General features: G+C 39.2%; 1 protein-coding gene across 16 annotated transcripts in view; it reads left to right on the forward strand.

Moving 5' to 3' along the window:
• The window catches only part of CACNA2D3 (calcium voltage-gated channel auxiliary subunit alpha2delta 3), an 839197-nt gene that overhangs the window by 274870 nt on the left and 538794 nt on the right, over window positions 1-25533 (forward strand). The window contains exon 1 of one of the 16 annotated variants that reach the window (XM_039480708.1): window positions 13013-13169. The exons of 14 other annotated variants lie outside the window; for them this stretch is intronic. In XM_039480708.1, coding sequence (XP_039336642.1) covers window positions 13134-13169 — 36 coding nt within the window. In that variant the 5' untranslated portion in view covers window positions 13013-13133. Of the gene's footprint in view, window positions 1-13012; window positions 13170-13223; window positions 13425-25533 lie in introns of those variants that run through there. One more of the 16 variants, XM_039480714.1, reaches the window with a different exon arrangement.

The following is a 25533-nucleotide window of genomic DNA, read 5'->3' on the forward strand; positions in this document are numbered from 1 at the left end:
AGCATGATATGATTTAATCTTCAAAACAGTCCTATGAGATGAAGAGTTATTGTATCCATTGTTATGAGTGCAGAAAGGAGGGTATAGACAAGTTAAATGAATTCAGTCACAGTAAGTCTGTGGCTGGGAAGAGAACTTACATCTTCTGGTTTTCCTAGTCAAATTTCCCTCTTTTGGCACTTTTTCATTATACTTCCGAAAGGAGAAGAACCACAGAAGGAAAAACGTCTTAAAATAGAGGAACCTGAACTTCTTAAGAAGAATACCAACATTGTGTATGTGTATTATATAGAAGAGCTTTGAACGGAAAACAGCTTTGATACTGTTATAAAAATACTTGAACCAAAGAGTTGTCTTAAACGAATTCACTGATAACTTCAAAACCTCATGTCCCCCCTACCCAAATGTGATATCCTGCAATATGTTAATATTATGTAGAACGTTAGACTGGGGAGAGGATTCTAAAGAAAGCCAAAGACGACCAAAATTTGTCTGCTTGTTAGTGAAATTATTATTTGAGAACAAAGGTTTTTCTCAGGGCAGGATTATAGCTGCAATGTGCTAATTAAAGGAATAAAAAGGTGGGGATTACAGAAGCTATAACAGTAAAATATCCAGGAGCAGTCACATAGGGACATTAGATTTCTGTAAGTTGTACTGTTTGATTTGGCACATCTCTTCTTGTCATCCTGCAGTAATAAGAGGCTTTTCTGAGGGCAACACTTGAGCATGCCACATGCTGTCCCTGTGGTTTTTCTTTTACAGGAAGTGATCTTACCCATTGGATCACCTGAGCCAGACAGGAAGGAGAAAGTAGCCTATCCCTGGGCTCCTTTGTGGGATGTTAATGGATCCCTAAAATGATAGAGCATAGGTGACATCTTTAGTGGCTAATTATGTAATTATGTAAATTATGTAAACAGTTTATTTCTGAAAGGTGACTAATTTCACATGTATACAGGCTGTGTAGGCTCAGTCTTTTTTTTGTCAGAAGATAATATCTGGTGAGATCATCAGCCCAGATATCAGAAGAATTGAACGATTCCAAAATTGATAACTAGTGAATACATACTTAATGGAATACTTTAGTATGCTGTGGAAAAGTTACCTTACTACAGTGTTTTTAAATATTGAGGACCAGAAGCTGAAAACAGTACCCTGACCTTCTGCAGTGTCCTTAATTTTTTTGCACCTGTATTCTTTTTTTGGTACTAATTCAATAGCAAACTATAAGCATGTTGGCATGTTATAGTGGCTTGTACTCTTCAATATCATATAGGTGGATGCAAGCACCAGCTGTCACTTGAAACAGTCCAGTGAAAGTGGGTTTATTCAATTATCCGAACATGGGTAACGTCAGGAATGAACAGCGCTTTTGTTCTAACACTACCACTACTAACACTATCACTAGAAGCTCCTTTCTACAAGAAGAATGTAAATATGATGCAGTGTGATTAAGATACCTTCATGTTTATCCCATAAGGATTTTTAAATGCAGTATTGACAGCGAGCTGCAGTGCTGGCAGGAATCGAATTAACATTCTTTAATGTACACTGTTATTGCAAAGTGATTTAATTGGCTGCTATAAATGATCTCTCGTAAATGTATAATTTTATGTTTCTGACTTGCAAGGAACTAATGGTGAGACTGGCAGCATCTTCGGACTTGGGCTCTTCAAATCTTCAGTTGTAACAGCAAAATATGAGCCAAGTGCTAATTGCTGATTTAGAATAATTTTAAAATGCTTTAAAAAAACCAACCCCCAAAACAAACCCCTATCAGTGTTCCAGATTGAACTGAGGCTCCTCAGTGCAGGCCTGTGGACAGTATTCCACAAATGTTACATGGCAACTTTAGTACCTTAAGTTGGTGGTTTTCAACCTTTTTTCATTTACGGACCTCTAAAAAAATTTGAATGGCGGTGTTGGACGCCTTTGGAAATCTTAGGCAGTCTGCAGACCCACAGACTTCCATTGCATGCAAAGGGGGAGTAAGGGAGTGTGATGCATCCTATTTTTTGCCTGCTTGGACTACCTGGGTAGCAACGCAAGGAGAGACATAGTCTCCGAACAACTGCTGCATACCTTTTTCTTTGCATATGTAGGCAGGCTCCATTCTCCCAACATGCCAGTACTCCTGTTCTTTTTATGGCTACAGGCTAACACGGCTGCTACTCTGAAATCTGCAAGGTCTGTTCCCGGAATGCTACACCGGGAACAGACCTTGCAGATTTCAGAGTAGCAGCCGTGTAAGCCTGTAGCCGTAAAAAGAACAGGAGTACTTGTGGCACCTTAGAGACTAACAAATTTATTTGGGCATAAGCTTTCGTGGGCTACAGCCCACTTCATTGGATGCATGCAGTGGAAAATACAGTAGGAAAGTATATATATACACAGAGAACATGAAACAATGGGTGTTACCATACACACTCTAACGAGAGTGATCAGTTAAGACCTTAAGTTGAGACAAACAGTTGAATGTGCCAGTGGAAATTATCTTCAATATGGCATAAAATCTGAAATTTAAAAATAGTACTGAATCAAAAAATCCCACCATAGTACCCTTCGTATATAATAATAAATATATACTGTTTTAGAATCAGCAGTTCCAACACAAACATTAAAAGATTAATTTATTTAAATGTTTGAATAGTCTTATAATAGAGAATACAATGATAGCATAAAATAGATTTTCAGTTTGGGGTGGAAAATGTATTTAGAGCAACCTACACATAAAAGACTTGTGAATTGTTTTCATTTTGCTGTTTAAAAAAAAAATAAAGTGGATGCTCCTCTTTGGAAGCCTTGAAGATATCTTGTATCTTTCAGTATTGGCTATTATGCATTCAGGCACCTCAGGAACAAAGAAATGACAGAGTAATAGATGGCCTGGGTTTAACTAAGTAGGTGATGGTACAGATGAGGCCTGATAAGCTTAACACTTCATCTCTGTGCTGCCACTGTGGGTTGCAAGGAGATTAGAACTGTCTTACTGTGAGGAGGGCAAGCTCCACAAATTCACTCATACATGGCAGTTCTGTAATGAGGTGATACTTCATTCCTTAAACTACTGAACTAGAACTGCACAAACAGATGTATGCCTCTGGCAGTCCTGTGTATGCTGCACATACTCTGCAGTGCCTCCAAATGCAAACAGAATATCTGGTTGCCACAATTACATTTTATTGAGGTACACGGTTCTCGCAGATCTGCCTTAATAAGAAACAGATTATATTTTGTGGAATGAAAGCAAGCTTCCAGATGAAGCCCAGGATGTTTACATTGCAAGTGGGCATTTGAGAAGAACTTAGATACTAATTTTCCTTCGGGTTAAAATGACCAGTCTAGTGTTGGCACTGATTGTGTCTCGCCATTGTCTTGGGCAGTGTTTACAGTCACACTGACTGATTGACAAAAGCCCCACAAAATGAAGATTTGACTCCAGATTTGAAATCTATAATGCAGCCTCTGAAGGAGCACTGATGCTCAAGCTCAGTCTCCAAATCGTTAAATTTGTTGAGCTCGATGACGTTAGGGTTGGCAACATTAAAGCACATATTTGTCAGAAGTAACAGCAGAGGCCCTGATTCACAGGGTACTTAACTTACATGCTTGGTTATGTAAGTTCCTATTTTGTTTACCACAGTGGGGCTACTCACAAGCTTAAGTGTCTTCCTGATTTGAGGCCTGGAGTTCAGTTCAGCTAAAACTGCTTTGTGTTTAGCAGAGAGGCGTTATCGATAGATTGATCGGCAGTAAACAGTGATTTGGTGCGGGTTTTTTGTTTTACGTTCTGCGTTCAGAGCTGATTAGCAAAATGGAGGTGGATATCTCAAAAGTGTCTTCATATAAATGTTTCTGAACAAAGAAAAATAGTGACTTATGTTTGCTATAAATTATATGGGGAAAATGCACATATTAAAATATAATTTATAGAGCTACTCACTGAATATCATTATTGCAATGATATACTATTAATTGTAGCAACTTCAATTCTTAAGCTTGCTGTCTGCAGAAATTAATCTTGAAGAGTTCAAAAACAGTGAATATTAACAGATTCTGTTCTTAAAAAGTAATGGCTTTCTCTCTTGGAACCAGAAAATCATCTGGCATGTAGATAATTTGTCATTTTGCCTAGTTGCTTGTACATACGGGTCCCAGTCCTGCAAGGTACTGAGCACCTTCTAGGAGATGTCAGGGTCATCAACTCTCATTAATTTCAGAAGGAGACGGGGGTGCCTTCATCAGACCCACTATAGTTAAGCCTAAATCTTTCTACTCAGTACTATAAAATGTTTCATTACCTGCTGTTAGATTTAAAAAATCAACACAGGAATATCATTTTTATTATGCAACATTGAAATATATACAGCAAATGTATGATAATATTTATGTATGTCTGCCTATACTCAGTTTTAAAACAGGGATAGTTGTGTTGCAGAAATGTGCTGCAGAAATTTTACTAACTGGGTGAAGTTGAAACAGAGTATTTTCTAAAAGCAGGAAAAATTCCAAATGTTTATCATTCAAATATTGCTGAGAATCTTTTGTTTCCATTTAGATAGCTCATGGCACACACTTCTGATCTGAATACATGTGGTGTTTTGTGTATGTGTGTGTTCAATCCTGATAATATTTTTTTAAAGTGCCATAAACAAACCAAGAAGTGTACTATAACTACTTATCCAAATATATTCTCTTTCTAATTAAAGATCTTTTAGGTGATTAAACCATTCTTTCTCTAGATTCTTCTGGTATAAGGAGAAAAAAAGGAAATTAATTACTGTTAGCCTGAAAGAGAGCAAACTGCTCTCTTTAGGACTTTATAGTATTGATTTGACTATTATTAGTGGGTTCTCTTCTCTCTTTATGCAGATTGATGCATCTTTAATTCATAGTTACATTATCATTAGTAGTGGTTTATTGACTAAGCAAAATAAAGCTGTTTGGGTACTTTACCGTGCAAAGGCTCCATAATTTTTTTCTGAGAAATACACCGCTGTATAACTTCTCTTCATGTCTGTGAGTGCTATAGACTGAAATGAAATGGAATAGTTTGTTTCTGTACTGTATGCTGGCATTCTAGCATGTTACTATGTTTTGCAGTTTATTTTTTTGGTGAGGTGAAGTCTGGTGATCCTGTGTAATCAGTTCTTGGGTTTCAAAAATACTTCCTGGGGCTGCGGGAACAAAACAAAAGCTTTTTAAGGGCCTCCATATTTGTGTAAATAAACTATATCGAAGTGTGTCTCTAAATGTGTTAGAGATAAATAATGTGGCTTACATTGTAGAACATAAAGCCAAATTTGATTTACATTTAATTTAAAAGAAAAATCCTGGATAAAGGTTGTTTCAGTTAACAGAAGCCTTCCCAACATGAGCTGTACAGTACTCAGCTGCTGAAATGTTTCAAGTGTAACCACATACCTACAAACAAACACAAAGGCAATTATGCCCCAGCCCTGCAGTCAATTAATTTATTCATTGGCCCCTTTTGTTGAGAGAAAAGCGGGGAAGATTGCTTACATATATTTTGCAATGTAGGACCAGAGCTGGTGCTACAAAAATGGGTAGAACCAGGGGATCTGTCTCCTAGTCTGCAGTTGACACATTTGCAAATCCCTGTGGCATGAGTGGAGAGCTATATGCACTTAGCAAGGAGAGATTAAATCTCCTTGGAGTGTTGTTTCCCATTAACAGATTTAGTTGCATGTGTTGTAAGTCTCAGAAACAAGGTTGGGAAGAAGGTTTTTCCCAACTGCAAAGTTTTTGCCAAACAATGTGTTCACTGTTTATGTTGATGGATTGTAATACCCGCTGATAATATAGTGTGTATGTGTTGTGGTACAAAGGCCATCATGCTGTAGATTATTCATCAGATTTCCCCAGAAAACTAGCAAGAGCTACAACTTGAATAACGAGCTCTGGCTGTTTTCTTTGTGCATAGGTCATTTCCTTAATGAGGTTTCAAGCTTCATCTCCTTCATTTTTAACTAAAAGGGAGAGAGGAAAAATAGTGTTGAAGGGGAAAAATGTGTTGAGAATCCACAACGGGCAAATACCACACTAACAAAAAGACCATATAGCTAAGTGGTCCAAACAGAAATCTTTAATTAGATGTGTGATCTAACATTAACTAGTATCTTGCTCTTTAAAGGCATTTATTAAATATTGGCTTGACTATAGCATTGCCAGTTGGGTGACCTGGTTTCTATTCTTGACATGGCTAGCAGTTTGTGACTTTGGACACTTACTTTTAGCCGGGGTGGGGGGAGGAGAAAGGCGCAATTATGTAGCGGTACAGAAAGGTGGTCAATACTATATCCCTAAGAAGTAAGCAGTGAAATAAATTCAGAAGAATATTATTCAAGCAGATAAATGTAAGTTATAGTAAATGTTACAGTTGTGAACATGATATGAATTGATGGTCACTGCTTCTGATGGATAGTTACAGTTAACTATTATAAACTAGTGACTTTGACCCCTACCTTAATAAGAGGTTTTCGATGAGTGAATATTTGCCTTTGGAATGCTTCCGATTATAAATATATGTAGTGTCATAGTTAATGGCAATCTTTATCCACAAAGAATACTCCTGAGTCTGTCTGGCCCTGCCCCTCCCCACCCCCGTGCCCCAGTTTCTTTATATTACTCAGTTTATTTTATTATTGGTTCTGACGGAGTTTTGAAATGTAGGAAGGTAGTTTTGGCTGCTCCAATTAGGTGAGAATGAAAATAGGTATTGTGTGATAATACTATACTGAAGTACTGAGTCTCAGTACAATAGGCAGATATAAAACCGAACAGTTTGACAGAGAGCTGGAACAATAGTGAGGCAGACATAATAAGGAGGGTAATGCGATAGACATAACAAAGAAAAGCTGATTGAAAGAATTAGTCTGTGGATGTACCCCATGACCTTACAGCCCACAGCAAGTTATCACTTCTGGTCTTCATTGTTTCCTATTGACATAATGGTGTCTAGTTAGAGCAGGCAGATGTGATTTGGCATGGAAAATAAAACACTGCAGTACCTCACTCCAGCTGAGGAATTAATGAAAAAATAACTGTTCAGTTTCCTACTCATGATTCTCCTATGCAAAGGAAAAACAGCATTCCAGGGAGGGGAAGAGCCAGCCATCTTGCAGACTTCTGTGGGGATTAAGTTGGACCTGCTACACCTTGAAAATGATGGAAGCTCCTAACATACATCCTGTCCTTTGGAAATACCATTTACTAATGTTGTTGCTGAACAAAATACCCTTACATACCCTTCTGCAGTTCTCCAAGAGCACCCCCTTTCAAGTGAGATCCTGCAATCCAACCACTCTGCCTAGGGCTCTGCAGTACATCCTCCTTGGCTGCCAGTGCTGTTCCCTAGCAAGTCCAGCTGGGCTTGGACCTGGACAGAATTCTTTTTCAGGGGGTTGTGACCGGTTGTAATATGCAGTGGCACAGAAGCAGTATCTCCAAAACCAGATACAATTTATTTGCTCAGATGGGCAGAGGTTTATGACCTTTTCATATACTAGGGAAATATAACCTAGATGGAGCTACTATTGAATGGGTGCATAACTGGTTGGAAAACTGTTCCCAGAGAATAGTTATCAATAGTTCATGGTCAAGATGGACGGGCATATCAAGGGATTGGTTCTGGGTCCAGTTCTGTTCTATATCTTCTCCAATGATCTAGATAATGGCATAGAGCAGGGATCGGCAACCTTTCAGAAGTAGTGTGCCGAATCTTCATTTATTCACTCTAATTTAAGGTTTTGCATGCCAGTAATACATGTTAACATTTTTAGAAGGTCTCTTTCTATTAGTCTATAATATATAACTAAACTACTGTTGTATGTAAAGTAAATAAGGCTTTTAAAATGTTTAAGAAGCTTCATTTAAAATTAAATTAAAATGCAGAGCCCCCCGGACCAGTGGCCAGGACCCAGGCAGTGTGAGTGCCACTGAAAATCAGCTCGCGTGCTGCCTTCGGCACCTGTGCCATAGGTTGCCTACCCCTGGCATAGAGAATACACTTACAAAGTTGGGGACGATACCTACCTGAGGGGACGGGGTTGTAAGTGCTTTGGAGGATAGGATTAAAATTCAAAATGATCTGGAGAAATGGTCTGAAGTACATAGGATGAAATCTATTAAGGACAAATATAAAGTACTCCACTTGGGAAGGAACAATGAATTGCACACATGCAAAATGGGAAATGACTGCCTAGGAAGGAGTACTGCAGAAAGGGATCTGGGGGTCATAGAGGATCACCAGCTACATTATGAGTCAACACTGTAACACTGTTGAAAAAAAAAAAAAGCCAACATCATCCTGGGCTGCATTGGCAGGAGTGTTGTAAGCAAGTCATGAGAAGTAATTCTTCTGCTCTACTCTGTGTTGATTAGACCTCAACTGGATACCCTTTATGGGTACCACATTTCAGGAAAGATGTGAACAAATTGGAGAAAGTGCAGAGAAGAGCCAGAAAAATGAACTTAGTTTCTGCTTCTCAGGGAGGTGGATTACCTACTTCAACAGGAGACCCCTTGCTGTTGACTCAGGTAGTGTCTACACTAAAGCAGTACAACAGTGCAGTGGGCACATGTCTTCACGTCCCTCTGGGATCGGATCCTGAAGTACAACCACTCTCTCACTGGATCTCTGCATTACAACCTCCCTGGCTGTCCATGGTGTTCCCTAGCAAGTCCATCAGTAGTGTTTTAAATGTAGACAAGCCCTAGGTTTCTGTCAGCTTCCAGCTGAGCTGACCACTTTCCCCCTCCCTTTCTGTCAGGGGCACCACTTTAACTCCTCAGAATCCTTGGATCTCAGCCCTAGGGCTGATCTACACTGTGGGGAGGATCAATGTAATTTACGCAGCTTCAGCTACATGAATAACATAACTGAAGTCGACGTACTTAGATCTACTTACCGCGGTGTCTTCACTGCGATGTCTCAACAGGAGATGCTTTCCTGTCAATTCCCTTCGCACTTTTCACTGAGGTGGAGTACCGGAATCCACGCTAGAGCGATCAGTGGACGATTTATCACGTCTATACCAGACACGATAAATCAATGCCCGCTGGATCGATTGCTGCCCATCGATCCAGCCGGTAGTGTAGACCAGTCCCTAGCCTTTGGAAGAAAAAAACATCCTAATTTGTGGTGCCAGCCAAATAGCTTCGGCTCCCAATTGGTGGCCTAGCCATTGTTATTTTCAAAGGAGTTAAGTGTCATTGTTTACCCTTGCTGGGTTCCTTACAGAAACCTTTGATTTAACTCCGTTTATTCTGTCAGGTAGCACTATAAAATTGAGCAGGGAAATCAAGTTGTACCTAATATCCCTAAGAAATAATACAGACATTTCCTCAGTTTGTCACAGTCCTACTCATATATTTGTTCAATAAGTACTTTGTGTGAAATACTGTAGTAAGTTTGCAAGAATAATAGCTATTTCTTCATAGAAGGAACAGTTTCTAAGGTAGTGCCAGCCCGGTGGTTTGATCGTGCTAGATGGCAATTTAAAATTATTTTTTAAATGTAAGCAGAGCAAAATTGATATTGGCATGTATTTTAAATATGTTTTTAAAAATCTTTTCCTAACAGTTTTGGGTAATTAACCTTTAGAGAGCCATTGCCAGCATCTTGTAAACATCTGATATGCCTAGCAGCTGTGGATTTGTTATATTGTTTCCTTGCTTTCGCCTCTGTTTTTTTTAAATATAATTGAATTTATTATTGGTAGAAGGTGTCAGGCTGACAACCTCAGAAAGCAAAGTCCTCTATTTATCTGCAGTGCAGGGACATCACTGTCAGTTGCAGTGTAAGTTTCCTCGTATATTCTTGTCATTGTGTTTCAATCCTGACCTGGAATGACCATGTTAAGTGGTGTGAAGGGTATCCTTTGGGAGTGATACTTTGCTTCCCTTCTTTGACTACCAAGCTGCTTATGCTAGTTTTGTGATGTGATCTCCTGAGAGTGAAATGAGCCCCCCCACTTATAAAACTATGGGGTCAACCATACTTTTTAAGTGGTACAGTCCTTTATGTATTTTGCAATGCATTTGTAAATATCCATGATCTTTTATCAAACTGAAGCAAGATTCTGCATACCTTCCAGAATAAATATCCGTTCCCAAGAATAATCCCATGGTTTGTATCTCAGCTACGAAGGATGGATAAATCCAAATTTGAAATTTCTGGGCCAAGCTATTTTGAGATCTGAATGGACAAAAACCTTCATAAGACTTTTTCATACATGATTTACACCAAATTTGTTTATATTGGTATCTCGGAAGCAGCTGCTCTGATTCATCTCAAAATTTGAATGGGGAAAAAAATCTGGTCCTAAACCATGCTTGCCAAATTTGAGGTGGAAAAGACTTCATGAAGAAGTTAAAGGAGTGTATGTCCAAAACCAGAATTGAAATGGAAAACTCTTCACAGCCTTAGAGAGAGGTAGCTGTCTCCTTATGTTGAATATTTGCAGCAACAGATAAATATAAAGTCTGAATGCCAAGGGAAAAGAGGATTAATAAAAGTGATGCTATTGAATGTGGGAAGAGTAAATTAACAAATCATTGCACTGTACGTAAGGTTTAGAAACACAAGATTTATTTAGAAGATAGATACCGGCATTGAAATTTATAAATTTTTGTTTTGTTAAAGCAGACCAGTTGTGGAATATGATGCTCTAATGGGCTTTGTACAAAACAGAGCGTTTGTGGTAATTTATAAAAAAATAAGCAGAATGCACTTCATATTTCAGTCTCTGAACACTGTTTCTCTCAGATGCTGCCCTTTTTCTGTATTCATTGTTCAAATAGGGTATACATTTTTACATTCATAAATTAAATTGTTAGAACAGTAGGATTGATATGAAATTGGGAGTGAAAAGATAAAAGTTTTATAGCCAATGTTCCTTTAAAAAGTTACTCCTATTAGATTTAGGTATATGCTAGAAGGTTTACCTAATTATTTCTTTATACTCTGATTATGAAGTGTTTCTTCATTTAAAAGAATGATGTTGCTTTTCTTTTTTGTCTGCGTGGTTGAAAACTGTGTCTTGTGTCTTCACTACTGACTTTATTCTGAAAAAGTGGAATAACTGTGCCATCAAATTTAAACTCTAGCTCTGGTTTTCAAAAGGGTCTCAGCTGAGCTTCTTGGTTTTTCATTTTTTGGTCCACATTTTTGCTTTTGCGGGTAATTACAGGAACAATTTTGAGAGTAACACTGAGCTCTAAATAGACCAGATCAGGTGATTAGGTCTAAGTACTATAAAATGTATCTGAAGATGTTTGTTTGCACAATTATGTGCAAGCCCAAAATCTGAGGCCATCTCTGCAAAGCAGAAGTCCATGATTACATTAAAATGACTAATTCAGTTTGGCTTACAGCCTGAGGAGCAATCATTTACCAAATACCAAAACCTGACAATACATTAAGAGATTGTGCATTATTCACTTGTTGGGAGATCTGTGAGAATGTGAAAAAAAACAGCTTGGTGAACTAGCTTTCTTTTTCTGCAGAAAGGATCTTAGATTCTAATGGCAACAAACATATTGTTATTGTTGAGGTATCATGTTTAAGAAAACGATCATCTCACATTTCTTGCCCCCTCTTAGCAACAGGATACATACCACCCTACTTAAGGAACTGAACCTAACATTTGCCATATCCATTTGGACAGATCTAGTCTTGTATACTGCCTCTCAGTAGGCTATCACTGATGCTTTTGAGAAAGGGGAAAGTACTCCTAATGCCACATACAAAGTTTTAGATGGTCCTTTCAGACATGGAGTGATCATCAGACATCCTAAAGCATAATTACCCTTATCTTAGCTTGTAGATTAATTGAGTTATTTTAAAACACAGTTCCTCTTTAGTTGTCCATATGCAGAAGCCCATCTCAATGTGCTTCTTTCTGATTGATTGAAGAATAAAAAACTGAAGTGAGATCATAAGCTTAGAGGGCCTTGTTTAGTATCTGATTGTCACTCTTTGCATATCTAGTCAAAATACAGTATAACACCTGACAAATCATCTAGCAGGCACATAGCTAGGAGTGGATTGGCTTCCTTCCCTCCCTCTTCACTAGTCAAACTTCCATTGTTAAATGATCAGTTTCCTACTATTTCCAGTTGGCAGCAAAGGGCCTTACTCCTACTGAGTAGTTCCTCACATTAAATCAGTGAAATCAGTTGTAGAGAGAAGTACTGTGGAAACCTAAGTTTTAGAACAGAGCAATTGGACTATTGAACTACTCATTCCAGGGTGCCTAAATGAAATCAAGACACCAGTTAAAAAAATGGAGACCAGATGAAGGATTCTAATGGAAGCTATTAAAATTTTGCTAGGACTTGTCTTCCTCCTGCAGAACCCATGAATTCCTGCCCTTTTTGAGATAGAATGGGATGCTTGTAAGCACCTCAGACACAGGCTGAGAATGAGGTTAGGTGATATTCTGCCATAGCACTTTTTTCCTATGAGTTTGAAATTGTAAACTCTGAGCAGGCAAGTGGATTAGTTGAGAGTTGTAGTATAACCAAACTCTGTTAAGCACTAAAACCCTAGCAACCAACTGGGGGCGGGGGGAGGAGGGGAGAAGCAAGGGAGGCTACCAGCAAAATGTAATCATAAGTAGCAGCCCAGACTGCTGACTCCTTTGTGGAAAGAGGAATCAAAATATACTGCCCCTCCTTTTTATTTATTTATTTTTTGGGGGGGCAGTCTTATTTAGTAGCTGAAATATAGAAATAACGTAAAAAGGAGGACAAGTTTCTGAGGCCTATGAACACCTAGCATAATTCCTATTTGATTGTGTGGTGACTCAGGTATTCACAATATGGACCCTGGCTTCCCCCTTACTGTAGATGGGAAGTAATCAGTGCCACCTGGGGCAGGTTTACACCCCTTTCCACACTAACTCAGCTGCTCTGGCTCTAGGTCTGAATAAAGACTGTCTCTATTCTGCAACCCTTGATATGGCAGCTTGTGCAGAGGGCTAAAGGGAGGCATCTCCTGTGAACAGGGACTGCAGGTCACAGCTGTGTGCTGAGAGAAGTACCAGGTGCTCTGGTACTACAGTGATGAGTGCAGTATAATTACCTATACAGAACAAAGTACCAAAATGTTAGCTTTGTGTTTCAGTCCCTCGATTGAAATTGTGAGTAAAGATAATGCTTTATTGACTTAGTTTCTTAGCACTTAGATCCCAGAAAATGAGAAGACTCGGTCAGATAAAAATATCTTTGAAGAGATTAAATGCATTGGGGATACAATGCACAAAATGACAGAGACACTGTAAAATACTTAAATTATATGCAAATATTTTAAAAGAAGAAGAATAACTATTTTGCCTCAGTCCACTCAGGAAGGTGTAGCTTCCAGGGATATCTGGTCTTTGCCTGCAGAGTGACAGGTAAAGCTATACATAATTAATAATATAATGAACAACAAATACATCACTGTTCTGCATTCTAAAGGCAGATGCCTCTTCTGAGGCAACTAAATGAGTAGGCTAGGAAGTAATTGTGGTATCTCAGATACCTGTATCTAGTAACAGTTGAACATGAAAAGCTAGCATAGAGAGTCCTGATGTCATTTGTTAAAACAAATAAAATAACTCCTCTGAGGATAGGAAACAAGTGTACTATCAAACTGGTCCGTATTGATGGATTTCACCAACACCAAGTAACCCAGCAAAGGCTAATAGGAATGTGTAAGGTGCTGTTAAACGAATGCTCAGTTATGAACGAGGTTTTAATGTCAAGGAATGAGGAACATACATGTTTAGAAGAAAAAAATTGTGACTCATTTTTCTTTGTGGATTTGGTTAAAGTTAGTAATGTTATGTGTGGTCTCATAGATAGGACACTGGACTGGGGGCCAGGGGACCTTGGTTCTCTTTCCAATTCTGCCATGACTTGTTGTGTGACATTGGGCAGGTCCCTGTGTCTATCTATGCCTCATTTTCACCATCTGTAAATGGAGATAATTATAGTTAATTTCCTTTGTAAACTGCTTTAAGATATGTGCTGGAAAAACAGGATCATCATAAAACTGAGAAAATGTTAAATGTCTTGCTAAGAACAGTTTCACAAATTAAGCTTGTCATGGAAATAGACTGTCAATTTTTGCTATCTCTTTCACAGTAGAGCCTTCTGACAAGGACTCAGCACAATGAAAATGTACTGAAGCCAACTTACATGCACATTTAATGCTGGACAGCCACTTTTCTTTCACTTCAAATTTCCTTTTACTCAAAGGATGCGTATTTAAACAACTGTAGTAGTTGTAGTTCATCTAGAAGCCAGGTTGTATTTTTACAGTTCCTCTGCTGGGAATGGATGTACCATCTCTCAAGTGCAATAAAATTGATGTGTTGGCCTCTAGCATGATAGAACTGTGTGTAATTTCTAGGGACATAAACTGTGTATCAGTTTGAACAGGTTTTTTTTTGTTTTAAAGCAATATCATGTTTGCAAAATGTTATAATAGTTTTGCCACAGCAAGAGAGATTTAGTACTACTGATATTTCACTCAAAATAGTATCTTATTCTGCGTATAGTACCCTGGATTTCAGTGGGACTACTTTTACTACAGTCTATTCAGTGTGAGTAAAGATAACACAGTCTGGCCCATTGTAATTAAAGGATCATTTCTCAAGCTAGTCTCATGTTTAACCCCATCCCATCCTCAAAGCATTGAATAGTAAAATTGACCAGTAAAATTGTTGTACAGTCGTCATAAATCAAATTTATTTCAAATTTTTGTGTGATGAAACCAAGTAATAGTGTGGAAAAACTCCTTTAAATATGAGAAGTGTAAAAAAATCAATGAAAGTTTTGTGTGTAGAATAGGTACCGAATCATTCCCATGATCACAGGTGAAATGGGTCAGCAGGAAAAGAGATCAAATGTTTCCTAGTCTATGAAATGTATAGTATGTTCTCAGCATAGTGTTTTCTGGATTCTGGAGGATCTTAACTAGGTAACTTGAACCTAAAGGTAGCCCTTTCTGATCATTCCTGGGGCTTGGGGTTAAAAATTCATTGAGAGCCTGCTCTCCGTTTTCTAACACTAACATAGCTTTTGGCTCTGTAACTAAAGAAACCACATTAACAGCTGCAAATTGTATTAGCTTTAAGCTTGTTACAATCTAGCAGACTCATTCATTGATTACATTCGATTGTCAGGGCATCCCGAATATAGAATTAAAAAGCCTTCAGATAAGCCAATTAACTTGTGTGGCACTTCAAACCAGTATCTCTGCGCCAGAGGGTGGGGGGTGTCACTGGCCGTGCTTCCATGGCAGATTATCTGAACTGAGTTTAAAGAGTTCAGACAAAAATATACTGTGTAGTTCAGCCTGTTTAGAGAGTGATTCACTACTGGAGATTGTAAGGCACCAATATCTTGACTTCTAGCAACAAAACCCCTGTTTAATTATACATATGAGTGTTTGGGTTAGATTCAGCTGTGAGGCCTGGTTGGAGTCTTACTTTGCTGTACGTTACATTATTTAGTGCTTTATCCTACCTCATCAAAGGGTATTACTGATTATTTTTGGGGGGTACTGCTACAAAGGCAGAGTAATTTATAAGTAGCATTTTGCCACTTACTGCATGGAATGGTGAAGTTTTGTGAAAATTTAGAACTAATTCTGTACTCTAATATATAATGGGGAAAGAAGATGTATGCCCATTTTAAATTAGCATCAAGTACTGCCCTAAATGCCAGAGGTGTGATGGGAACATCATGATGATGATGATGATGACGACTTACAGCCGAATCTTGCCAGAAACCATCCATACTAGGTTGAAGTTGTTCTTAAGAACCATCCTAAACACATTTGGCCAAATTTCATTCCAAGTATAACTTCACTTCAGTCAATGAAGTTACATTAACTATTGAGTTTTGTATTTCAGAATTTCCCATAGGTTCAAATTTTGTGGGTCTACCATGGTTATCATTGTTCCTAAAATCTATTAGTTGCTTATGCCCTGAAGTCTATCCATTTATGTTGATTATAAATTTTAGCTGTCCATCTTTCATGTTAGCATACTGTCAATTTCTACATGTATTAAATTGTCATAGGAAAAAATGGAAAACAGCGAGGCCATGGGAAAAATCTCATAAAGGTGTTTCTACAGTGTGTGAGGAAAGGCGTTCCCTCTTCTCAAATGTTCAGCTATAGTTCTGACATTCTGAGTTCATGAAATTCCTGACCGGTCATGCTGTCCTCTTGCTGAGTAATTTGGAGTCCAATAGTATGTAACAAGTATTGACTAGATCTACGAAGCTGGCCAGGCTATGCCGTCTGTCCCAGCATGGGTTTCTGATTATATCAGTTGCATAAGAGGACATAAGATGAACCAGTGTTGTAATCGGTATCACTTTTGTTATTACTCCCTGTGGCTTCTCTGCTGCAATTCCAGGTATTGTGTGCAATGTGAATTTTTATGTCTACAATGAAATGGAAAATGGAACTTTAATCTGAGATCCACACCTAGTTCAGGGCAAATGGAGGCTTGTCCCTCCTCAAGACTGCTAAAATTTTGTCACTCCTTCTTCATGAGTCTCCGCATCTGTCTTTCGTTCCTTGTCTCTAGAAACACCATGAGTCACAAACTGTGTCAGCAAATGTATAATTTAGGTGATGACTGTCTAATTCCTCTTCACAGTAAATGTGCTGTTGCTGGTTTTTGAGTACTAGTGACCCAATCTGAGGCTCTGACAAATTCTTCTCTAATCATTGCTAATCCCAGTTAGGTTTGATAAATTAACGATGTAGGGTAAAATACCGCCCCCATTGAAGTCAAAGGCAAAACTCTGTAGGGCCAGGATTTCAACCAAGATTTTTAGCAGAAACTTTCAGAGACATGCAGTTAAACGTAGTTTAGTAGATGACGGTTGCAGATTAATATATGTAGCTCCTACCCGTGCTTGGTGCTGGCTATTGAATTGCTGCCTCCTAAGGGAGAGACCTCTTCTGCTCATACTGATCCTCTGACCTTCATATTTAAATCAGTTCCCTTATAGTAATAACAGAGAGAATTCCAAACAGTACAACTAAATCCTAGGGGAGTGTAGGTCTCTGGTAGGTCAAAAATGCACAAACAGCGGATTGCAGGCCTGTGTGTGGTACAGTATAACAGAACTCTAATCTCTGAGGGGTGGGGATGTGTTCCCTTGCAAAACTAAAATTTAAATATTATGAGGCTTAGAAATCTCAGCCTATAAATCAGTTCTCGGGTAGTAACAACTGACAAAATACAGATAATTAGAGAATTACCCTGTGGGCCTCTGGCAGAAACATGCATGTTTGAGAACGAGAGAGAGAAGGTCTTAAATTTTCATTTTAAATCAGCAGCAGTGTGAGGAAAAATATCAAATAATAATGCTGTTCCTACTAATTGGAGGTATTTTAAGAATATTAAAGATTAGGAGGCCAACTCCTGCAGTCTGATAGACAGAGGACAGGGAAGAGAATGTTTGACGGTTTTAATTATATTTTAAAAGAATTCACAGGGAACCCAAGAGCACACAGTAATGCATGCTCTTACCCTGGGAAACTGAGTAGCACATTAATGCTCCTGAATACATGGGGGACTAGAGGAAATACAATGTGGCTTCAGCCATGGTAATAGCTCTAGCACTGGTAACCTACCCAGTCTGAATCTTGAACTACATCATGAAAAGCTTCCTCAAATTTTCACTATTCCAATTGTGGATTTTCAGGATGAACTACATACCAACCCAACGAAGCTTAACTATATTGTTGAAAATACACAATATTGTTTTGATAGTCCATAGACTTCAGAAACCGTATACAGAGCAATATATACATTAAAAAGTTTTTCCTAATATCCAATATACTCTTCTTGTAGCTTAGAAGTAGGTGAATTTTAAATGTACAGGAGTGATGGAGGATTTTCTGCATGGTATGTCATTTATTTGAGGTATAGTCAACCTTTCTGCTAACAATGAATTCCTGCTCTGGTGAGTTATCATAATCAGAATTGATGTTGTAATGCATCTGGTACTAGATCAAAAAGTCTGACTGGTTCCCTCTTTTGAGAACGTCTTCATTCACATGGAATTTGGAGATCAGTGAAGTCATGCTATCCTCCCCCCTTCTTTCACAATATTTGAGGCTGGTATTAATAACTTGGTTTTGGCTTTCATAAATTTATGCCTGAATTTCTGTAATTTCATGTTAAACTTGCAAAAGTGCAGCAGTTCAAATTTGAATATTTCAAAGATTTGTTAGTTTTTTATAAAGTGTATGTGCAAAAATATGCATGCTTGCTGCTCATGACTAGGGCTGTATGAATAATTGATTTTTTTTTGTTTGATGTCCAAACAAAAAAATTAAAAAATAAATAGTTTCAGATTGATTCAAAATGAAAACTTGTCAGTTAGTTTGTTTCAGCAAAACAAAATAAAGAAAAAATGTTTTGGGTTGAGCAAAACATTTTAATCAACCTGGAACAAAGTGTTTCATTTTTGAGGATTTTTTACCTTTAATTTTTTAAATAAAATTGAAGTAAAATTTTGAAATAAAAATAGTTTAGAATCAAGTAAAAATTTCTCATTTTTGGAAATATGAGAACAAAATATTTTTACTTGTGTGGAAGGTGGGGTTTTTTGTTTTTTGTTTTTCCCCAGCCACAATAATTTGGTGAACTCAACATGAATTTGCTAAATATTTCAGTCGACCCTAATCTGATTTTTTTGGTGAAACATGTTTTGTCCAAAAAATATTGCCCAGCTCTGCTATCCATCACTGTGTAGCTCTACAAAACTGTTAAGTACAACTAGCATCCACACTAAATGGGATTATGCAGTGTAAGGGAACAGCATAGTATCCTGTTAAATGGCTTGTGAGAACACCGTAAGTGCCACAAGAGAGAAGTTTTAAAAGCTGCCAGAAATCAGTCAGAGCAGAAGTATGCATGTAGCTATCCCTTAAGGGATTTGTGCATATTTTGTAAAATGGTTTTTGTGACCCAACTGCATGCTGCTATCCTTATACGTGTGTGCATACATTCTATCGTCTTTCACTCTTCACATAACAAAAACAAAGTGAAGAAACCACATGGGACAGTTGGGCTACAAATAACCATTTTACAGAATATGCATACACCTGCAAGATCTAGCTACATGCATACTTCTGCGCTGACTGGTTTCTGGCAGCTTTTGAAACTTACCTCTTGTGGTGCTTACTGTGTTCTCACAAACCATTTAAAGGGATATCGGTGTTCCTAGACACTGCATTCTCGCGTTTAGTGTGGACGGTAGTTGTACTTAGCAGCTTTTTAGATATACAAGACTGTGGTAACTGATGGAGGAGGACTCACCATAAAGGACATCACAGGCAGAGAGCTTAAAAGAGTGAAATAATTTAAATATCTAGGATCATTGGTTGCTGATGATGGTGCCCCCTCCTTCTCCCCGAGTGATGCCTGTCGTCATGTTAAAGCTGATTTGAGTAAATGAAGGAGCTGACCCCAATTCTCTCTGATGAAAAGATAGTGTATAAAACTGTAATTTGTTCTTAATGTACAGAACAGAGACTTGGCCAGCTTCAAGAAAGGAAATCTGTACGTTCTCCACCATGGAAATGAGATGTCAAATGGTTGGACACTCCATGATAGGAAATGAAATGAGGTTGTCAGGGGCCCAATGCGGGTTGTTCTAGTAGAAGACAAGTTGAGGGAGGCTAGACTATGTTGGAATGGTTGAACATATCCAGTAGATATCTGAAAGCTATATCAGTAGGATGGTTCCTGTAATGATTGTGGATGGAAGATGACCATGGGAGAGACCAAAGTCTTGGTACCTGGACTGGATATGAATAGACCCCAGAGAGACCAATCTGCAGGACAGCCTGGCATATGGTCATGAGTTTTGGAAGAAGCCAAATAACAATCATCAATCCTGAATAGGGAAGTGGCAAAAAGAAGAATAGTTCTGTAGAGTATTAGATGGAGCCTTTAGATCAAATTAATTTAGTGCCCACAATATGTATTTAGCCAAGCTAAGGTGTGTGTACGTCTTTAAAAATTGTTTGGTGAATATTTCATGTATTTATTTGCCTATTTAAGCAAAATTACTAAAGAGCAATTAGCTTCCTTTCAGTGAGAGATGATCGAGATGAATGTGTGCATGCACAACAGCCTCTGTTCCCTATTGAAAAAATAACCTACCTTTGACTAAAATATAGCTTCTTTCCAGAGCTGTCCTGCTTTGAAAAGGTATTTTCCTGTTGCCGTGCCCACCCATGCTTCCTGTTATTTATTGACACTCCACTACCAATAATTTGGATTGCACAGACCACTTCCAACCTCAGCTTTGTGTAGGTTGATTTCTGGTACATTATTTCTAGATGTTCAGTTATGCAAGGTTTAAAAAATGACCCAAATATATGAACAACATTAAAAGTTCTGACAGTGAAATAGTGTTTTTCTTTTCCTTGTGCTTGTGTGAAATGATCTGGTAAAATAGAAGCTGCAGAAATAATGCATTTTTTGTGTCTGTTTTCTCAAATGATAAATGCTCTTGGCTCTGTGGAGGAGTTCTTGGCTCTGTGGAGGATTTCATACTAAATGATGATTTCACTAACAGAATCAGAGTTTCAAATATTTCTTGTAATGTAGCAAATCAAAAGTTGCTTGGACTATTTGTACTCAATCTTCTTGAGAGCTAGAAATCCACTTATCAGAGGAAGTGTTCAGCTGTGACCTTAACCTTTCGTGAAATGATGTGCTACTCCCCAGCATTTACTTACTGTTAAGTTATTGAGACTGTTTTCCTTCTTTAGCAATGTAAATGTGTCATTGCAGGCTTTAGAAATAATACTGGTCAGAGCATTTCAATGTCTTGTGAACTGAAGTAAAGCATAGAATATTGGAAAACCTATTTATTTAAAATATTATGTACGGTGCCACCAAATATATTCACAGAGTGCAGAGAGAGCAGCTGAACAAGGTGTTGCTTTGAGAAACCATCCAGGGTTGTAACACTATGAGATTTTACAAAAAAAAAAAAGACATAAGCCCCGTTTCCTGTCCCTAACCCTTGTAATCATGGTGGTTTGCTCAGTTGCAGTTTTGATGGGACAGCCGCTGTTTTTCTCAAGATTGCATCAGAGTGGAAGAAATAATCATATTTTATATGAAATTCATTTGAAATTGAATAAATCAGCAACAATACAGAAGTTCCTGTTAAGACAATGATGGAAGTCTGTGGTTCAGACTGTCTCTAGTACAGTGGTGGGCAGCCTGCGGCCCATCAGGGTAATCCACTGGCGGGCTGCGAGACAGTTTGTTTACGTTGACCGTCCGCAGGCACGGCTGTCCGCAGCTCCCAGTGGCTGGGGTTCGCCATTCCCGGCCAACGGGAGCTGTGGGAAGCAGCGGCCAGTATGTCCTCGCAGGCCGCAGGTTGCCCACCACTGCTCTAGTGGAAGGAAGGAAATCTATTTATAACTGTGGCCGTCACTTAAGTTTTATTGTTCTCCACATATTTTTAACAGTTCAAACCTTCTGTATTAATATTTACCATAAAGCCAACTTGCTTCTAGATCCAATCCACGTTTCCCAGTCTCATGCATAGTGAGCATTGTAGAAAAATTGTATAGACGTGCACAAATTAAATCGGACTTCTTCCCATTAAACATAGTCACTAGGGTGCCAGGATACTAAAAACAGCTGGTGGTCTTTCCAACCACAAAATGTCTTCATTTTTGGAATCTGCTGCCTTTGGCAGCAAAAATAATATAAGAAGTACTTTTAAGGCTATGAAACTGCTGATGTAAAATACATATTAAATAAACTCCTTAGCTGCCAAGATCCTGCAGATAAGTATATACTCCTAGTTTGATGCAAATATTCACAGAGGCTTCCAACAGTCTGCTAGACATGTGTCGTCATAGAAGATGTGTGGTCTTTTCAATGAGAGCTTAAATAATATCCTCAATTTTCTCCAACTCTTTCTGTATGTTGAAATATATTCATGTGTAAAGGGGTTTTATGGGTCGCCATATCCCTAAGGGCAGCTGACCATCTACAGGAGCCGTTACCTTGTATCCCTCTGCTTTGGTCTCAGTGCATTTCAGTGGTCTGGGTTCTTAGTTATTAACTGGTGGTGCCTCCACCTGACTATTTAAGGTAGTCAGGAACCCTTCTGTACCTCCCTATGCGGTTTCAACCTGTCCCGGTACTTACCCTGTGACTAACCTGATATGTCGTACATATACACTTCTAAACCAACAAACAATGTACACTTTATTTACAAAGGGAAATGTAGAGGACTCATATAAGGGGAAGGAGAAGATGGATTCGGAGTGGGTACACCAGTAACATTATATACCCCCCCAAGTAACAAAACTCCCAGGGTGAATTTCCCTGGATTCATGAATCTAGTTTATTTCACATTAGTGGACTCTGTAATATGGAGGAACCCACATACCTTAAGGCATTGCAGGCCTGAAGATGCTTGTGTGTGGCGAGGTGATGACGATATCAGTTCACCCAGGGGGCTAACCTCTGTACAGCAGCAATAGGCATTACAGTGGGAAAAAGCTTCCATGGTGTAGCAGTCTCCTCGGTGTTTCCAAGATCAGTTGTCCTCTCCCAGAGTAGTTTGCCAACCCCCTTTCAGGGCAAATAGGCAACATCATTGCAAGGGAAGACGGCCAGGGGAGTGCCAGTGTTTCCTCAGGCAGGTGGAGTCAGTCAGGGAGCACCTGCACTCCCCTGAGGCAGAACTGTCCTCTCATCCCCCCTCCTATTGGCTTAGTCAGCCTTCTATCCCTCAAGGTTTGCCCAGTCACCGTTGGTAAAGTGAGCACACTACAGTCTTCCCTGTCTCTCATTTACCCACAGCAAACTTGGCTCTCTTTTTTGTCAGACCCATTAACCTGGGTTACAAATGTTAATTAAGACAAGTGAAAGTACAGTAACTCCTCACTTAGTCGTCCTGATTAATGTTGTTTTGTTGTTACATTGCTGATCAATTAGGGAACATGCTCATTTAAAGTTGTGCAGTGCTCCCTTCTAATGTCGTTTGGCAGCTGCCTGCTTTGTGCACTGCTTGCAGGAAGAGCAGCCCCTTGCAGCTAGCTGGTGGGGGCTTGTAACCAGGGTGGACTGGCAGCCCCCATATCAGCTCCCCATCTTCTAAGTTCCCTGTGCTGCAGCCACCCAGCAGGCTATCAATTGCCGGCAGTTCAGCTCTCTCTCCCCCCACTACCCTGTGCTGCTCCTGCCCTCTGCCTTGGAGCTGCTCCCAGAAACTCCTGCTTGTTGTGCAGTGGAGGGGGGGAGGCTAATGTCAGGGTGTCCCCCTCTCCCCTGCTCCTGCACCCTGCTTACCCCGTCTCCATATAGAGCAGGGAGGGGACACAGACGGAGAGAGACATAGAGCGCTTGGGGCAGCAGCTGCTGTCTCAACTTCCTGATCCACTTAAAAAGACAATGCACTTACGAGTGGGTCCGCTTACTTAAAGGGGCACTGTGCATCTCTCTCTCTCCCACACACAAGGTGTGTGTCTGTCTCTGTTTTCTATGCTGTCTCCCCTCCCTGGTGTTCGTGCTGTCTTATTTGAGAGGCTACATTAACAACAATGTGTTAACCCTTGAGGGCTCAGCCAAGTGCTAGTTCATTATTTAGCAGCAAGACATTCCCTGGGAAATATCCCTCCCTCTTCCACCCTCTAACTTCACCACCTCAGCCAAGCTTCACAATCATCATAGCTGTGAACAGTATTAAATTATTTGTTTAAAACCTATACTGTGTGTATATCTATATAATATATAGTTTTTTGCCTGGTGAAAAAAATTTCCCTGGAACCTAACCCCCCCCCCCCCATTTACATTAATTCTTATGGGGAAATTGGATTCGCTTAACATCGTTTTGCTTAAAGTCACATTTTTCAGGAACATAACTACAACGTTAAGCGAGGAGTTACTGTAACATGTATGAACAGACATCATTGTAAAATTGTAGACTTATGTTGCACATTAGTTTTCATTTTCTCCATGTAAAGCAGAAGAGAGCCTAAATCATCCACTTTTATTTTAATAGTCTGTAAATCCGTCTTTTTAAAAAGCACTAATCACTCAAAATAGAGATTTTTTAGAAATAGTTTCTCACAACACACTGATAGAATATATCGCATAATACCGGGAGTGACAAGAAAAAATTGTCTTAGAGCTGCATCAGTCAGTTTCCACAAACAATAATTTTCTGGTTTTCTTCACTTGATCCCACCTTGTTATGACCTGAAAACAATCTCTTCAAGCAATTCATTTAAGAAGACTTTCCAGGAACTCAAAGGTCAATTGTTAAAAAAAACACTTTTATCAGAATCGGATATGTTAAACACTGATCATGCAGACTGAAATAAGCATTTCAGGGAATTGCCCCTCTACGTGCTGACCTATTGATATAATAAGCACAGCAGTTTTTCAAGGCAGTCTTTTTAGACCTGGACTTATCAAAAAATATCACGGAGGAAAGCAGGCAGCTTTTAATGGAATCAGATTTTTCAGAATACTACTTTTTGGCACAATTGATATATTTTACAATATTGTGTCACTGCCTACTGTGGACTCTGTTCTTTCCCTTGCTCTGATCAGTGAAAATGAAGTAGTTGCTGTGCATGGATAACAAGCTACTTTATGCTCATTTGATCAAAGTGGGTAGAAGAACACAAAATTGGGATTAGTTAATTATGTAAAATGGCATAAATACCCTTGGAGGATAGTAGCCTAAATTCTGCTTGTTCTATTAACATGGCAGATTTAAAAAAAAATCAAAATTCAGGTTGGTTTAAATGAAGCTTTTCAAAACTAGTTAGAGTTTAATTAATAGACTCCTTTTGAAAAGTCTATTAGAACAAAATTGCACAATGGTAAGTCTTTAGTATGTACTGCTGAAATGGCAATGTTATAGAAAATCAGAAATTCATAGTGCACCTAGAAGCAGGGGCGGCTCCAGACCCCAGCATGTCAAGCGCGTGCTTAGGGCGGCATGCCGTGGGGGGGCGCTCTGCCGGTCGCCGGGAGGGCGGCAGGTGGCTCCGGTGGACCTCCCGCAGGCGTGCCTGCGGAGGGTCTGCTGGTCCCACGTGGCTTCGGTGGCCGCGCGGGACCAGCGCACCCTCCGCAGGCACACCTGTGGGAGGTCCACCGGAGCTGCGGGACCAGCAACCGGCAGAGCGCCTCCCGCGGCATGCCACCCTGCTTGGGGCGGCGAAATGTTTAGAGCCGCCCCTGCCTAGAAGTTAACAGAGAAATCTTATATTTCCCCTGATCTTCATGATATTAATTCCATGGGCAATTTTTAGTTACAAAACTTGTTAGACAGTAATTAATGTAATTGGCTCAAATATTTAGTTGATTCCAAGAGAGTACTACAGCTGCTTCTTTATTGATCCTGTTCATGAAAGTTTCTCCCATGGGTATTGATCAAAAAGATTATATAGTTCACAAAAGGTCCCGTCTAAATAGGTCATTACAG

Source organism: Mauremys reevesii, linkage group 7 (assembly GCF_016161935.1).
Source record: "Mauremys reevesii isolate NIE-2019 linkage group 7, ASM1616193v1, whole genome shotgun sequence".
Lineage (NCBI taxonomy): Eukaryota > Metazoa > Chordata > Testudines > Geoemydidae > Mauremys > Mauremys reevesii.